Source organism: Schistocerca americana, chromosome 1 (genome assembly GCF_021461395.2).
Source record: "Schistocerca americana isolate TAMUIC-IGC-003095 chromosome 1, iqSchAmer2.1, whole genome shotgun sequence".
Lineage (NCBI taxonomy): Eukaryota > Metazoa > Arthropoda > Insecta > Orthoptera > Acrididae > Schistocerca > Schistocerca americana.
Genome location: NC_060119.1, coordinates 247,949,788 through 247,965,769, shown reverse-complemented (window position 1 = coordinate 247,965,769; position 15,982 = coordinate 247,949,788). Strand labels below are relative to the sequence as shown.

The 15,982-nt window shown below is 42.6% G+C and overlaps 1 protein-coding gene across 1 annotated transcript in view; it reads right to left on the bottom strand.

Moving 5' to 3' along the window:
- The window catches only part of LOC124555160 (nitric oxide synthase, salivary gland), a 693,873-nt gene extending 681,020 nt beyond the window's left edge, over positions 1–12,853 (bottom strand). Inside the window, exon 1 of the mRNA XM_047129021.1 lies at positions 12,670–12,853. Within this exon, the coding sequence (XP_046984977.1) occupies positions 12,670–12,786 (117 nt within the window). The 5' untranslated portion in view covers positions 12,787–12,853. The remainder of the gene's footprint in view (positions 1–12,669) is intronic.
- Positions 12,854–15,982: the final 3,129 nt, after the last annotated feature.

Here is a 15,982-nt window from a genome sequence, read left to right as displayed (position 1 = left end):
ACCGTCAAATCCGATCCAAATGTTGTTCCTGGTGACAATTCACATCGCTGTGAGGCGAACGTTATGTTGAAGACAGAATGTAACACTCGCCCTACCGTTTCCAGGCACGCACTTTACAACTAAACCCCGAGGCCGACGAAATGAACATGAACGTAAACTTCATTCATAGGTTAGACCATATGTTTGTTCCGAATGGCCAACTGCGCCCAACAAGGCATTGCGAATGGTGATCTATGATCGCGGTACACGTGATCAAGCATGTCGCCAGTCCTTCCAGCCATTGTTACCAGTAGGTGAATCCCAATGACGTCGCTGCTTCTTTCTGCAAGCAGGACCTCATTCGGCCTCAACGGGGCTGAGTAGACCCAGTTCCAGCCGTCCCTGTCTCAGAAGTCCGACGAGATACCGGGAAATGAACCAGAGTCCTTCCGCACGGAAGGCAGCGACTCTAACCATTCGGCTCGCAGGCGGTCGTCCGACAAGGTTTGGATGATTTTTTGCAATTTCGTAAAAAGACATAGACAGTATATGGGTGTATTGAGCGGGTAGTTCGGTACGTAATGGGAGATGAAAATCTAATAGTTGTGGGTAACTGGAATGCAGTTTCAGGGAAAGGAGTAAAAGAAAGGGTTACGGGAGAATATCGGCTTGGTACTAGGAAAGAGAGAGGAGAAAGAATTCTGCAATAAATTTCAGCCAGTAATAGCGAATCCTCTGTTCAATAATCACAAGGGGAGGAGGTAACTTGGAAAAGGCCGCGAGATACTGGAAGATCCAATTAGATTATATCACGGCCAGGAAGAGAGTACTCTATCAGACACTGGATTTTAAGGTGTACACAGGAACAGATATAGACTCGGATCACAATTTAAAAATTATGAAGAGTAGCTGAACTTTAAGGGACTAGTTTGGAAGAATCAATCGCAAAGAAGTGGTACACAGAAGTGCAAAGGAATTAAGAAATACGCCTGAAGTTACCTGAGGCCACAGATAATGCAATTATGGATAGGACGGTAGGCAGCGCAATTGAAGAAGAATGCGTCAGTGAAAACGGGAATCACAGAAGTTGAAAAGAAAAACCTAAGTACAAGGAAGGTAACTGCGAATAAACAATAGGTAACAGAAGAGATACTTCAGTCGTTCGAAGAAAGATGGAAGTACGAAAATGTTCTCGGAAATTCAGGAATACAGAAATACAATTCACTTACGAATGAAATAAATAGGAAGTACAGGGACGGAAAGGCGAAATGTGTGCACGAAAAATGTGAAGATAATCGAAAAAGAATTTATTGTCAGAAGGACTCATTCAGAATACACTAAAGTCAAAACAACCTTTGGTAGAATTAACATAAAGAAGGTGACATTAAGACTGGAATAGAAATCGCACTGTCAAATGCAGAGGAGAGTGGATACGTGAAAAGAGTACACTGGAGGCCTGTATGAGGGGGAGGACTTGCTCATGATTCGATGGAAGAAGAAACAAGAGTCGACAGGGAAGATATAGGGAATACGGTATTAGAATCAGAATTTAAAAGAAGGGGACTTAAGCTCAAGTAGAAGGAATAAATAATATTTCATCGTACTTTCTAAAATCACTGGGGAAGTGGCCACAAAATGACTATTCTCTTTGGTGTGTAGAGTGTATGGGGGAGGCGATATACTGCCAACTTTTGAAAAAACGTCATCCACACATTTCCGAACATAGCTAGAGCCGACAAGTGAGAAAATTATCGGACAATCAGCTTAACATCTGATACATCCGAGTTACTTACAAGAACAATTTACAGAAAAATGGAAAATAAAATTGAAGATCTGTTAGGTGAAGATCAGTTTGGCTTTAGGAAAGGTAAAGGCTCCAGAGAGGAAGTTCTGACGTTGCGATTGACAATGGAAGCAAGACTGAAGAAAAATCAAGAAACATTCATAGGATATGTCGATCTGAGAAAGCATTAGACAACGGAAAAATTCAGCACGATATTCGAAATTCTGAGAAAAATAGGAGTAAGCTACAGAGAAAGAAGGGGAATACACAATATGTACAAGAACTGAGAGGGAACAGTAAGACTGGAAGACCAAGAATGAAGTATTCGGAATAAAAAGACAGAATGACAGAATCTGTTGAATGGAATGAACTGTATAATCAGTAAATAGTACAGACTGAGAGTAAACTGAAGAATAACGAAAGTTATGAGGAGTAGAAGAAAGGAGAACAGCCAGAACTTAACATAAGCATTGGGAATCAGAAAGTAGACGAAATTAAGGAATTTTACTAGTTAGATAACATACGAGGGTGAGTCAAATGAAAACCTCAAATATTTTTTTAAAGTATTATTTATTGAGCAGAAGTGGTAAAAAGCTGTATCACTTTTCAACATAATGTCTCCCACGCTCAATGCAAGTCCTCCAGCGCTTACAAAGTGCATAAATTCCTTTAGAAAAAAATTTCTTTGGTAGTCTGCGCAACCACTCATGCACCCCGTGGCGTACCTCTTCATCAGAACGGAACTTCTTTCCTCCCATTGCGTCTTTGAGTGGTCCAAACATATGGAAATCACTTGGGGCAAGGTCTGGTGAGCATGGCGGATGAGGAAGACACTCAAAATGCAGGCCTGTGATTGCTGCAACTGTTGTACGGGCAGTGTGGGGCCTCGCATTGTCATGTTGCAAAAGGACACCTGCTGACAGCAGCCCACGTCGCTTTGATTTGATTGCAAGCCGCAGATGATTTTTTAGGAGATCTTTGTATGATGCACTGGTGACAGTGGTCCCTCTAGACATGTGATGCTCCAAAATGACGCCTTTTTGGTCCCAAAAGAGAGTCAGCATAACCTTCCCTGCTAATGGCTCTGTTCGAAACTTCTTTGGTTTTGGTGATGAGGAATGGCGCCATTCCTTGCTCGCTCTGTTTGTTTGTTTCCGGTTGCTGGAAGTGAACCCAGGTTTGGTCCCCAGTAACGATTCTTGCAAGGAAGCCATCACCTTCTCGTTCAAAGCGCCAAATAAGTTCTTCACAAGCATCAACACGTCGTTCTCTGATGGCATGAGTCAGCTGCCGTGGCACCCATCTTGCAGACTCTTTGTGAAAATGGAGCACATCATGCACAATGTGGTGTGCTGACACATGACTAATCTGTACACATGCTGCAATGTCATTCAGTGTCACTCGGCGGTTTTCCTTCAGTATGGCTTCAATTTCTGGAATGTTCTGTTGAGTCACAACTCTTTGTGCCTGACCTGGACGAGGAGCATCTTCCGCTGTAGTCACACCATTTGCGAAATTCCTACTCCATTCGTAGACTTGCTGCTGCGACAAACCTGCATCACCGTACTGAACCTTCATTCGTCAATGAATTTCAATAGGTTTCACACCTTCACCACGCAAAAACCGAATAACGAAACGCTGTTCTTCCCTGGCGAAAGTCGCAAGTGGGGCGGCCATCTTTATACTGATACTGCGACTGTATGTGTGCATCTGCACTATGCTGCCACCTACAGGCCATTCTGCCCGTTGTTTGTAGCACGCTTACCAACTTACAGGATAACGGCACGAAATTTCGATTTGTTATTACAAATTTGAGGTTTTCATTTGACTCACCCCCGTAATAACCCTTGATGACGGGAGGCAGTAGGACATAAGAAGCAGGCTAACACTGGCCAAAAGGACGTTCCTGACCATGAGAAGTCTCCTACATACTTGCCAACTTTCAAAAACCAACAATCCAGAGATTAAGTTTTAAAAATCGGAAGGTACGAATGACCAAAAAGCGTGGCTCAGTTTCAGTACAGTCTCGGTACGACTAATGTCCCTGTGGCATCAGAAAGTTATATAACGAGTATAAAAACGCAATTAAAAGCGCAAGAACTACTCAGGACGTTGATTTGTAAAATGAGGGAAAGGCAACAACTTACCTGTAGTGGACTAGTGCGTGGTGCACAGAAGCGCACGATAAAAAGCAGTTAACTTACGTTTACTTCCATTATAACACTTCAACCATAAGCTTTAATCTTATTTCCAACTTTTTTAATACTATGAAAATAACGAATAAGATACACATGAAGCAATCGCTTGCACAAAGATGAGGCCTTTCGGGATCCAGGTAACAAAATAACATTAATAATCATACGCTACAAACATTTATACCCGATTATGAAGACGTTGAATAAATGGAGATTTCACTTAAGCACAATGACAACACACGAACACAAGTCCAAGCAAAGCACAGTACTGAGCAACACAAGTACACATTTGAAGGTTGCTGGCTTGCGAGACATTTGAGTAAGCCAGCCAGATCGGATTTTCCTGAGGTTTCATTTTAGGCGTTTTACCAAGTTCGTTCAGGCAAATTAGGGTGTGGTCCAGAAACTCTGTCTCGCAAAATACTATACATAAACAGATTAAATGCTATAACTGACGGATTGCGCAGGCCTGACTCCTTTTCGTTAACTGGCGACTGTGGCAACAAGTAGGTCTTCCGGCCATGACGTTCTAACAAAAATTAATTTGCCAAGTCAACAATACCACGTACGGCTTGATAAAAAGAAAGAGGGCAATGTTTCAAAATACGGCTATACACTCTTGGCGTCAGAGTGTTACAAAAGGTGACGCAGCCATAAACCCATTCGTATTTACAGTGTTGTTTGTATGCGCACTGCTGTTTTTACCTTATACTACATCGGTCAGGCTCCGCCATCGCTTCCCACGACCGGCCCAGCCAGCTCCATACACCAGATTGCTGGCTATTACTACTACTACCACTGCTCTTACTGCAGCCAACACTGCTGTCTGGTCTGAGATTCTCTTATAGCTTACATATCACAGGCAGGGCGTGAGCAATCCATCGAAATTACATCTGCTCGAGTGCCGCAGCAATAAATTTCTTTGCCATGGAGCTCTTACAACAGATATTAATAAAACCTGATCCTACGGCGAGCGACCCATGAGTACAAGTTAAAATTATATTATTTTTTCTTAAGATAATCTCTTATATCAAACGAGACATTACGTGACGTGTATAAATACTAAGGGATGAGGCAGATGTTGGAGCAGAGGGGAGGGGGTGAGCAAGAGTGGGCACTTGGCCCCTCCTGACATCCAGAATATATTTATTTAATTACAGAATTATCTTTTCTAGAAATAATTATCTGCGATTTTTTCTGCATGTTGAATAGTATTCTTAAATGTCGTACCTTGCAGGTTATTTTTTTGGAACCCAACAAGGTTTTCTCTGTAGTTGTGACCTAGTTTCTAGTTCCGAATTTTTATTTTCGTTCTCAAACCAACATTATAGGCGTGAGAATGCAAATATATATTAATATTTTCTAGCTTTATTTCCTACTCGTTGGATACATCTGATCAAATCATACGATAAAGTATCTTCAATTCACTAACTCAATAAAGATGGCAACCATCATTTAATTATATAAAAAGGGTTCTTATATTTTAGGTACAAAAGCAGTTTAGCTTAAAACATGTATATTAAGTCTATAGCTATCGATTGTTGAGGATACAAGAACGGGTTCAAACGGAATAAGAATGGGATTCAAATTCAGTGTGAAAGGATATCATTGATCAGATTTGCTGATGACATTGCTGTCTGCAGTGAGTGAGTGGAATAATTGAAGGACCTGTTGATGGAGTGGTCTAGTGAGTATACACTACGGCTTCAGAGTAACGAGAAGAAGGTCGAAACTAATGAGGAGTGGCAAAAATGAGATAAGAAATAAACAGAATGTCAATATTATGGACTACGAAGGTGAGGAAATGAATTCGCTGCCTTGGAAGCAAAATAATACGTCTTGGACGAAGCAAGGAGGACATAAAAAGCGAACTAGCAGATGTAAAGGGGGCCATTTCTGATTAAAAGAACAAAACAACAAAAATTTTCCTTAATTTGAGGAAGAAATTTCTGATAGTGTACTTTTCCAGCATAGCATTGTAAGGAAGTGAAACACACAATGGGAAAACTGAAAAGAAGCGAACTGAAGCGTTTGAAATGAGGTGCTGTAGGAGGACGATAGAAATTTGGTGGACTCATAAGAAATTAGGTACTGCGTAGAATCGGCGAGGAAAGGAATAGGTGAGGAACATTGATAAGTACGAGAGACAGGATAACGGGACATGTGCTGAGGCATCAATAAATAACTTCCCTGGTGTAACTGTAAAGGAAGACAGGGATTGGAACACGTCCAACAAGTAAATATGGACGCTGTGTGCGATTGAGAAGCTGTTGCTGGGGATTAGGGGGTGGGGTCACACGGCAGATGTCCCAACGAGAGAACAGAAAAAAAAATTATTGGTGTATCTCTTGGCAAATTTAGTTCTCAGAGCAACACACATCTTCAAATTCATCCATTCAGTTATGTAAAAACACTGGAATTTTGTCTTCTCATGGATAATTTTCTGCGGACGCCCATAGTTTCATTGTCAGTGGAGTATAAGCATGAAATATAATTTCAGTACAGTTAGCTGGTGCGTATTATCGAGTTTACGAATTGTTCGTGCATAGTTCGACAAATTCTGAAAAATGATAAAAACAAGAAGTCTGAAGGAATATTTTCGTTTGGACTACAAATTATGCATATGACACATGTTTTATCATGTACACCGAAGTACTGAAATGCAGAACGGAATTCTTTCCTTAAGGTAAGCACATGACTTAGAACTCTCAGAAATGCACGAAATGTGCTTAGAATAAAACAGTGGGAAGAGGCATACGAATTGTAAATAAGGGTGTTACCACAGGAGGCATTTGAATGATTCAGGAGAGGAACTTTGGTAACGTGAAGGAATACGTCTTTCGCTAGCCACATGACCAAACGTTGCCCTGTAACTTGATTTACTTCAAATGCGCTTTAACACCTCATACGTTTGTTATACGACTTGAAGAAACGATCTGAACAGACTTCATAAATGTTCTCCAGTATAATTTCATCTAAATCCAATAGTATACGGGCCCTTGACACATTGCATGGATAGGTTTGTACTCACTTCCGCTTGAAGGTTCCTGTTGGGATTAACCTACCTTCCCTGATATCGATGTACATTTTTGATACTCCAACGCACAACCGAACACTCCAAAAGACGGCCGCCTACTGCAGCTATACTATTTGCACAAATAAAGTAGTGCGGGTACAACACACCACCGTTGAATCGAGCTAGGAGACAAAAGGTGCGTTTTGCATGCGAATGGCACATACCAACGTCTTTTTTTGTTTCTTGTGAGCGATTTATATTTTAAGCACATTTTCTGGTTCTTAGCGTTCGATGTCACACACTTACGTTGCTAGTATGCCGATGGTCTTGCATTCCAGAAAATGAGCGCATTCTTCAAGAATAATAGGGAATGAAAAAAACAATAACGAAAAAAAGAAGAAAATGTTACGAAACACTGTGTTTTAACTGCATCTTCGCGAATAAGGTCTCAATTTCCGGCGAGTAACGCGAAATTAATGCAGTGAGCTCTCAAATGTGTCATGTAACATCTTTTGTGAATATAGTAAACTAGCTACAAAGCCCGGCATTTAATATCTGCCACACAAAATGATTGGTCCTGTGTCTCGTTGATATTAAAAGCGTATGCAATCCGCATGGGAAACTGCGGTCACTTTAAACTGAAGAACGTATTTGATTCGCTGGGTGTGACGAATGAATATGTCTCCACCTGCATGAGAAGATGGTTAGTTGCGCCATCTGTTTTCACATTATGCAGTATCTCGTTGTGTTTTTGGACAATTCGTCTTCTGCTGTTTCAGTTCGGTTGTCACTGTTTCCAAGTAGGGCTGTGTTTGAGCACGGCTCGAACTATTCGAACAGTTGACGTCGCAGTTCGGCAAATCTCGTGTTCTGCTTGATCTCTTCATCGGCCTGCGATCTGGTGACTTTTGTTGGTGCTACATCCAAGTCCTGCCATAGTGTTTGTACGACACTGTGAATTTTAATAACAAGAATAACTGTGAAACATGGACTACAATATCTTCTGGGGTATATGTCATATGTAATAACAACACATAATCAATAACTGCCAATCATCTTTTTGTCAAATTCTCGAGCTTTCATTGGTCCCGCGATCTAATGATGTCTGATGGTGTTATTTCCAACAAGGGTATCGCCGCTGTAATTTAATCTCGCGATAGGAATTACAGTCAGTTTGTCACGATATATTTCGTTCGTTAGGCATTAAACTTTTCATTAATTTTCTTCATTGTTTCATCTGAATTTAGTAATTTGAAGTAAACCGGTAAATTAATTTTTGGTATGTTTGATAATAGCCCTTATCCTTGATATATTTTATCTATATATATATATTTATATACTGCGTATATTAAAAATATATAGCTTATGCCAACCCAAATGTTCATTAATGGATCGTATAAAAATTTGAAGTAAATCGGCCAAGAACTTTTGGAGATTTTTGGTAACAACTTTTCCCCTTCATGTATTAAATAGATGTATGTTTCAAGTCAGATTACTAAATATTTGGTAGACGGTGATATTTCCTCTTATCTTGAAGAAAAAGTGTGTAACATTTCATCAAGATCGGAATAAAAATGTGGATTTCTATGAATTACAAACAAACAAACGGACACTCTTCTTTATACACTACTAGCCATTAAAATTGCTACACCACGAAGATGACTTGCTATAGACGCCAAATTTAACCGACAGGAAGAAGATGCTGTGATATGCAAATGATTAGCTTTTCAGAGCATTCACACAAGGTTGGCGCCCGTGACGACACCTACAACGTGCTGACAACCGCAATCGCGATAGGCTACAATCCGACCTTTATCAAAGTCGAGATGACAGGCATCTTATCCGCATGGCTGTAACGGATCGTGCAGCCAAGTCTCGATCCCTGAGTCAACAGATGGGGACGTTTGCAAGACAACAACCATCAGCAAGAGCAGTTCGACAACGTTTGTAGCAGCATGGACTATCAGCTCGGAGACCATGGCTGCGGTTACCCTTGACGCTGCATCACAGACAGGAGCGCCTGCGATGGTGTACTCAACGACGAACCTGGGTGCACGAATGGCAAAACGTCATTTTTTCGGATGAATCCAGGTTCTGTTTACAGCATCATGATGGTCGCATTCGTGTTTGGCGACATCGCGGTGAACGCACATTAGAAGCGTGTATTCGTTACCGCCATACTGGCGTACCACCCGGCGTGGCTGTATGGGGTGTCTTTGGTTACACGTCTCGGTCACCTCTTGTTCGCATTGACAGCACTTTGAACAATGGACATAACATTTCAGAATTGTTACGACCCGTGGCTCTACCCTTCATTCGATCCCTGCGAAACCCTACATTTCACCAGGATAATGCACGACCACATGTTGCAGATCCTGTACGGGCCTTTCTGGATACCGAAAATGTTCGACTGCTGACCTGGCCAGCACATTCTCCAGATCTCTCACTAATTGAAAACGTTTGGTCAATGGTGGCCGAGCAAATGGCTCGTCGCGATACGCCAGTCAATACTGTTGAAGAACTGTGGTATCGTGTTGAAGTTGCAGGGGCAGCTGTACCTGTACACGCCTCCAAGCTCTGTTTGACTCAATGCCCAGGCGTATCAAGGCCGTTATTACGGCCTGAGGCGGTTGTTCTGGGTACTGATTTTTCATGATCTATGCACCCAAATTGCGTGAAAATGTAATCACATGTCAGTTGTAGTATAATATATTTGTCAATGAATGCCCGTTTATCATCTGTATTTCTTCTTGGTGTCGCAATTTTAATGGCCAGTTGTGGATATACAGGTGTTTCTGGAAGAGAGTGCAAAAATTTAACACGACATAGGGGATGCTTCACTGAACAATTTGAGGTATGAAATCTGAGGTCGGAGAAGCCAGCTTAAGGAGATAGTAGAAATAAAATCACATTACTGTGTACTTTTTTTTTACTTTAGTTAACTGGAAATACCATCACTGACACCATGAACGTGTCACGTGTAGTGTTTCTGAGAAAATGTGTTGAAACTGACGACCATCGGCCTCAATGCAAGCATGACATCTGCGAACAAGGTTCTGACGCAACCTAACAAAATCCCTTGTGTGTTTCGAATCACAACACAGGCAGCTATAATTCTGGCAACTAATTATCCACTGGGGTCACACACACAAGTGACTTTAGATATTCCCATAGGAAATAACCAACGGTAATTCAGGTCAGGTGCCCTAGTAGGCCTGGAATGGGTCCTCCTCTTCCAATCCAGTGGCCAGGAAATACGGTACCGGAGCAGCTCCATCGGACTGTACAAGTCTCTGAATAGCACTGAGTAATGAATGCTTCTATCGTTGATTCATAGCACTTTCTGTCATAGAACAATGTAAATACGATACAACAGAGCCACCTTATGGACAAGTAAAGTAAACAAAACCTGCATCGTGACTTCCTGGAAATCAGGCTGGTCCTCCTTATTTACTTGCAGAAAATAAAGAATGTACATGTAAATAAACAGCACAGTGCGTGTAAACTTGTACGCATGTTAGTTATAAATAAGCTGGAAAACAGTAATGCTAGACAAAGCGCTATACATGTTTACTTCCGTCTCTCCTTAGGCCGTCTTCTTCGACCCCAGATTTCCTATGTGAGTGTGTGTGAATTACTAAGGGATCAAACTTCGCAGGTCATCAGTCGCTCGACTTACACACTAATTAAACTAACTTAAAGTGCAACACACAGACCTATGCCCGAGGGAGTACTCGAACCTCCGGTGGGAGGGTCCGCGCAATCCGTGACATGGCGCCTTAAATCGCACGGCCACTCCGCGCGGCCTTTCCTGTCAAATTGTTCAGCGGAGCATTCTCTATGTCCTGTTACATTTTTGCACGCTCTTACGGAAACACCCTTATAGGCAGCAGCTGCATTATAAACGGATGCACCTTGAAAATTTCTGGCAGTGTGTTGGACGGGGACTCGAAACCGAAACCTTTGCCTTTCCCGGTGTGGCACACATTTTAATCTTCCAGGAATTTTCCGATCAGCGCACTCTCCACTGCACAGTGAAAATTCAGTCGTGTGTAGAGTGGATTATACAAGCAGTCTCGACAGCGAATTAAGTCGGATAACCGGCAGATGATGTATTTGTTGATCTAAGCAAACTTTTCAAAAATGGCTCTTAGCACTATGGGACTCAACATCTGACGTCATCAGTCCCCTAGACTTATAACTAGTTAAACCCAACTAACCTAAGGACATCACACACATCCATGCCCGAGGCAGGATTCGAACCTGCGACCGTAGCACCCGCGTTGTTCCGGACTGAAGCGCGTAGAACCGCTCAGCCACAGCGGCAGAGTAGCAAAATTTTTCTCGACCTGTATACACGCCGTGAAACAAAACAAATGGCCAAGTTCCAGTTGGACTTCGAGTACTGACGGTTCTGTACAAACTTAATATGGACTTCGGGCACTGAGGCTTCTGTACAAACTTAATATATATATATATATATATATATATATATATATATATATATATATATATATATATATATATATCCAGGGAATCGAAACTTCCTCCTCAGTTGTCTTCAGATTAGCCCAGACATACATAAAGAAACGAGGAGTGGGCTTCAGTTTATATATGTAGAGAGGGAAGATGTTTCCATGCAGAATTAAGTTTTTGACTGATGATATGAGCAATGTATGTTCAAATGGCAAAAGATATTTTTATGTGTTATAATTACAATTTAACAAGATTCAGATTTCTTACTTTACTTGTACTGTGAAATCTTGCTTCTTGCTGAATTTCGTGGTTCTAGGTCAACGAAAATTCCCCTATGGGTTTTGATGAGAGTGTTTGCGAGTATCAAAATATGTGAAATAAACGGCCGCACAATTTAATTGCATTGACAAAGACACTTATATTTTTTTACACCGCCAAGGAGCCACAGACCCAAGTATGTGATGTAGATTTGAACTTTTGCACCAACCTGTTTCAAAGAAAAAGTGTTGTTAAAAGGCGGACATACAAAGAGGCAGATAACAAAGACAAAAAAATTATTTTTTCGTGCGCTATAATTACAAATTAACATTTTTGGATCTTTTCCTTTACTTGTACGGGGAAACCTAGCCTCTTGTCAATTTTCATTATTCTAGGTCGGGAAGGAGTCTATATAAGTTTTTATTAGTTGTGTTTTCGACATTGATTTTTAAATTTTTTATACTTCCAAGAGACTGAAGACATTAATACGTAACATAAATTCGAACGTGATGCGTCTACCAGTTCCCGAGAAAAACGTTCTTAACATTCGAACACACAGACAGACAGACAAATAAGCAGGCGGATAACGAAGCGATCTTACAACGGATCCGTTTTTACGGATTGGGGCAGGGAACCCTATAAAAAAGCAAACGATGCGAAACAGTTGTTTTAAGTTTGCGAACAGATAGTTAATTTCCGGCTAGTAATGCGAAGTTAAGGCAGTGAGAACCGTCTCCGTGTGTAAAGGTCGGGTGAATACACGAAGCGCAACAACGGTCGGAGCGTGGTGGCCGGCGCAGCCTCCATCAGCGGTTACCCCCAACATTTCCGCCCGCCGACAGGGCGGACCGACACACACACACACACACACACACACACACACAAACACACACACACACTCACATACACCTGCGCGTGCGCAGGGTGGTGGCAGTTCGCTGGGCCTCACGCCAGACAACTACCTGTTGTTCGTCGTATGTCTCGTTGAACAGCCGGTCGATTTCGATCTCTTTGGTCTGGTGGTTCCGCAGCCGCTGGAATTTCCTGAACACGGGGCCACGTCTGCTGTAGCTGTCCATGGCAAACCGCACAGTGTTGGCGCTCGCGCTGCGTGAAGTGAACCGCTGCAATATGGTCCGAGCTAGCGCCGGGTACGGACCGCGGTTGTGGACTGACCGCCGTAGGTGACTCGCGCCAGCTTATGAGCCGGGCGCGTGCCGACCGCCCGACTTCCCCACCGCCTGTTGACAAAACAGCCGCTTCGTCACTGCAGTTCCGGAAGCCGCGCCGTCTGCGGGAGGCTTGGTTGGGCCTTTCTCCCACCTAGCTGCCGCCCGGGTTAGACCCCGCCGTGGGAAGTTGCTAGCGCTGGAGGATTCGCCGCTTGCGACACGTTCGATGATGCCATCTGCTCAGTTCTTCCCCTCGCGCGATTCGAACAAAGAAGAAAGACGCCAGAAAACGCCCGCAGTGCTTCCGACCAGAAGATTTCCCTGTTGTCGACGTCGAAATGGAACAGCGACGCAGCTGACACATTTCTGTGGCACAAGACCCCCGGGCGTCGTAGCTGTATGTTCAGAGGTGGGCACTCAGCGCGGCAGTCTTTTGAGGCTCAAATAAGCGCAGTACCTATTGTAGTCACTCCCGTCATCGCATCCGCTAATATCCGAAATTAAAAACAAAGAACGAAGTTGTTTTAGGACACAAACATTGAGCAATAATGGTAGAAAAGTGTTACCCCCATAATACAGGGTGTTACAAAAAGGTACGGCCAAACTTTCAGGAAACATTCCTCACACACAAATAAAGAAAAGATGTTATGTGGACATGTGTCCGGAAACGCTTAATTTCCATGTTAGAGCTCATTTTAGTTTCGTCAGTATGTACTGTACTTCCTCGATTCACCGCCAGTTGGCCCAATTGACTTCGGTGCTTGTGTTGACATGCGACTCATTGCTCTAAAGTACTAGCATCAAGCACATCAGTACGTAGCGTCAACAGGTTAGTGTTCATCACGAACGTGGTTTTGCAGTCAGTGCAATGTTTACAAATGCGGAGTTGGCAGATGCACGTTTGATGAATGGATTAGCAAGGGGCAATAGCCGTGGCGCGGTACGTTTGTATCGAGACAGATTTCCAGAACGAAGGTGTCCCGACAGGAAGACGTTCGAAGCAATTGATCGGCGTCTTAGGGAGCACGGAACATTCCAGTCTATGACTCGCGACTGGGGAAGACCTAGAACGACGAGGACACCTGCAATGGACGAGGCAATTCTTCGTGCAGTTGACGATAACCCTAATGTCAGCGTCAGAGAAGTTGCTGGTGTACAAGGTAACGTTGACCACTTCACTGTATGGAGAGTGCTACGGGAGAACCAGTTGTTTCTGTACCATGTACGGCGTGTGCAGGCACTATCAGCAGCTGATTGGCCTCCACGGGTACACTTCTGCGAATGGCTCATCCAACAATGTGTCAATCCTCATTTCAGTGCAAATGTTCTCTTTACGGATGAGGCTTCATTCCAACGTGACCAAATTGTAAATTTTCGCAATCAACATGTGTGGGCTGACGAGAATCCGCACGCAATGTGCAATCACGTCATCGACACAGATTTTCTGTGAACATTTTCGCAGGCATTGTTGGTGATGTCTCGATTGGGCCCCATGTTCTTCCACCTACGCTCAATGGAGCACGTTATCATGATTTCATACGGGATACTCTACCTGTGCTGCTAGAACGTGTGCCTTTACAAGTACGACACAACATGTGCTTCATGCACGATGGAGCTCCTGCACATTTCAGTCGAAGTGTTCGTACGCTTCTCAACAACAGATTTGGTGACCGGTGGATTGGTAGAGGTGGACCAATTCCGTGGCCCCCACGCTCTCCTGACCTGAACCCTCTTGACTTTCATTTATAGGGGCATTTGAAAGATCTTGTCTACGCAACCCCGGTACCAAATGTAGAGACTCTTCGTGCTCGTATTGTGGACGGCTGTGATACAATACGCCATTCTCGAGGGCTGCATCAACGCATCAGGGATTCCATGCGACAAAGGGTGGATGCATGTATCCTCGCTAACGGAGGATATTTTGAACATTTCCTGTAACAAAGTGTTTGAAGTCACGCTGTTACGTTCTGTTGCTGTGTGTTTCCATTCCATGATTAATGTGATTTGAAGAGAAGTAATAAAATGAGCTCTAACATGGAAAGTAAGCGTTTCCGGACACATGTCCACATAACATACTTTCTTTCTTTGTGTGTGAGGAATGTTTCCTGAAAGTTTGGCCGTACCTTTCTGTAACACCCTGTATATATTACTGTATATAGACGAGGTGTTGTTTTAACCTTCGCGCGGCTCCTCCCCCCCCCCCTACCCCCACTGGCGGAGGTTCGAGTCTACCCTCGGGCATGGCTTTGTGTGTTGTGTGTTGTCCTTAGCGTAATTTACTTTCTCTGTCCGACAGATAGCATAACAAATAATCAAAGTTTTTCAAAAATAGTTGAAAATTTCCCGATGGGGACTTATATATGGCTACAATTATAAAACTGCCATTATTTAGTTGAAGCTCACATGCACATGCTTGTATATGTTGCTCGATGCAAAATTGTTTAGTTTCCTAATTTTTCACTCTTTGACAGATTGTAACGCATATGGAAACTCCCCCTCTCTCCACTCTCTCCATAGTATCTCTACCTGCATGTGCTGAAAGCTTACATCCACCTACATTTACCATTTCCATACCTGTGACTATATGATGTTCAGAAAGGCATAATACATCTATTCCACTCTCAGTTTCTAATCTTCTAAACAAACAAGAAGCTCATTTACTTTGTTTTTTATCACCTGATATTCGGATGGAATACACTAACATTATTTTTCAATGTGCTTTTAGGAGAATCTTGTGACATACTATCATTATTTTTCACTGTACTGTTATGAGAATCTTGTTACATTTTAACATCTCTAGTACCTGCCTGTCTGAACTTCCCATTAATCCTATTTTCAGTCAGTGTTGGATGATTGAACACTGAGCTTAGCCTAAAAGAAAGTACTCCCATGAATTTCAGTGCCCCTATCCCTTAAAGATTTTGCTATCATCCCAGCCAGTTTACCCTTCCCTTTCCTACTGAGATGCAGGCCTTGTCTTGTTATTGCAGTTCAATGATTTAAGACTGCAAAGCTATTATAAACTCGTGAATGATGAAATATTTCATAGAAAAATCGCACAAACTCAGAACTGGTGCATCTGCGTATATTCTGAATAAGAAGA